Consider the following 1,618-nt stretch of genomic DNA (forward strand, 5'->3'; position numbering starts at 1 on the left):
CCAGACACACACATTAAAAAAAACCCAAATCTCCTGTCCTCTCGACAGGTACTTTCACAAGTTGCACTTGCTTGCGTAACAAATGAACTTTCTGGCACTTCGTGTTTAAAACCCATTTGGGATACATTTTAATGGACTTCCCCTTTTTGTTTATTATTGAAAGTGAACATAATAATGCCGCAGAATACATAGGCCTACTTATAATCTCCTCAGATTGATTCTTTGATGCTGATTCGCCCATTCCTGGAACAACTGACGTCATCAGAACTGCACTGTCTCATGGCCAATGGGATGTCCACCGTCACTGGAAGCATCCTCGGTCTATACATTTCACAAGGGGTACGTTTACACTTGCGGTTTTATTTGCGTTTTGAAACCAAGTGGCTTCAAGTTTGCTTTTAATACGTGTTTCAAGCTTAGCTGTTCTTCTTTTAAGTCTTGTGATATCTCTATTCAACGGGGCATGTCTGTCATCCATCCGTTAGATGCCGGATAGATGAAAGGACAATTGTTTTCTGTCTCTTTATCCTAATAATGTCACTTGCATAGATCCAGTCTTGTGACATCTTTACTTAACAACTCATGACGGTATCAGTACCAGCATGCTTGTAACGCAATTTCCCTTGTCACGCAATTTCCCGGGTCTCGTGTGGCAAGATTCAAATAGATTCACATGTGTTTGTGTTCGTATGTGCGTGTGTGTATGTGTGTTGTTGTTGTTGTTGTTGTTGTTGTTGTTGTTGTTGTTGTTGTTGTTGTTGTTTTGTTGTTGTTGTCATTGTTGCTTATTCTCAGATTCCCATTAACGCCCATCCAATTGAGACTCCGCTTCAAGCGACTTCTAGAAACCCATGTTTTCTCTGCCTGTAATAAATGTATTCCCACATCCAGATCAAGGCTGAGCACCTTCTGGCAGCCTCGGTGATGTCTGCCCCTGCAGCACTCTCTCTGTCCAAGCTGGCGGTGCCAGAGACCAGAGCCAGGGCTGCCTCACGACAACGCTATAACATTCCCAGTGCCAGCAGGTAGTCTGAGGAGACGACAAACATGACAATGTTGTTATGTGTTACTTGGACAACATCTCTCTATCACACTCACAGACAGACAAATACACACACACACACACACAAATACACATGCACACACACACACCACCCCATCTTTTTCCTCTCCACTCTCTCTCTCTCTCTCTCTCTCTCTCTCTCTCTCTCTCTCTCTCTCTCTCTCTCTCTCTCTCTCTTTCTTGCAAAAATGGGCTTTGAACAAGTAAACAGCTTCTCGGCCATCTATGTAAGAACCTTTGCCAGTGAATTGTTTCTTAAAAGGCAAAAGTAATACGTGTATTGCTTATAGTAAAAAAGGAGTTTTTTAATGCCAGTCACGACTTATGTTTAGATGGATGAACTGACCACCCTCAACGCCCTGGATAAGCTGTGTGCTTGAAGAAGGTGCGTGGAGACCAGTAGTATCATAAGTGCGGTGTGCTGACAAAATGAGTTACTTCTCGCTAACCACAAATGAAGATATTGGCCAAAAATCAATACAAGGGTCAAATTTGTAGTTTTTATTAATGTCATATTCTTTAACTATAACATGTCTTTTATTATTTTATACTAAT

At 41.7% G+C, this 1,618-nt stretch overlaps 1 protein-coding gene across 1 annotated transcript in view; it reads left to right on the plus strand.

Annotated features, from left to right (window-relative positions):
• Positions 1 to 1,618, plus strand: part of LOC101863742 (sodium/nucleoside cotransporter 1-like) — an 11,037-nt gene that overhangs the window by 7,480 nt on the left and 1,939 nt on the right. Inside the window, exons 4-5 of the mRNA XM_013082190.2 lie at positions 214 to 339; positions 892 to 1,025. Of these exons, the coding sequence (XP_012937644.2) occupies positions 214 to 339; positions 892 to 1,025 (260 nt within the window). The remainder of the gene's footprint in view (positions 1 to 213; positions 340 to 891; positions 1,026 to 1,618) is intronic.

Source organism: Aplysia californica, unplaced genomic scaffold (assembly GCF_000002075.1).
Source record: "Aplysia californica isolate F4 #8 unplaced genomic scaffold, AplCal3.0 scaffold00163, whole genome shotgun sequence".
Taxonomy (NCBI): Eukaryota; Metazoa; Mollusca; class Gastropoda; order Aplysiida; family Aplysiidae; genus Aplysia; species Aplysia californica.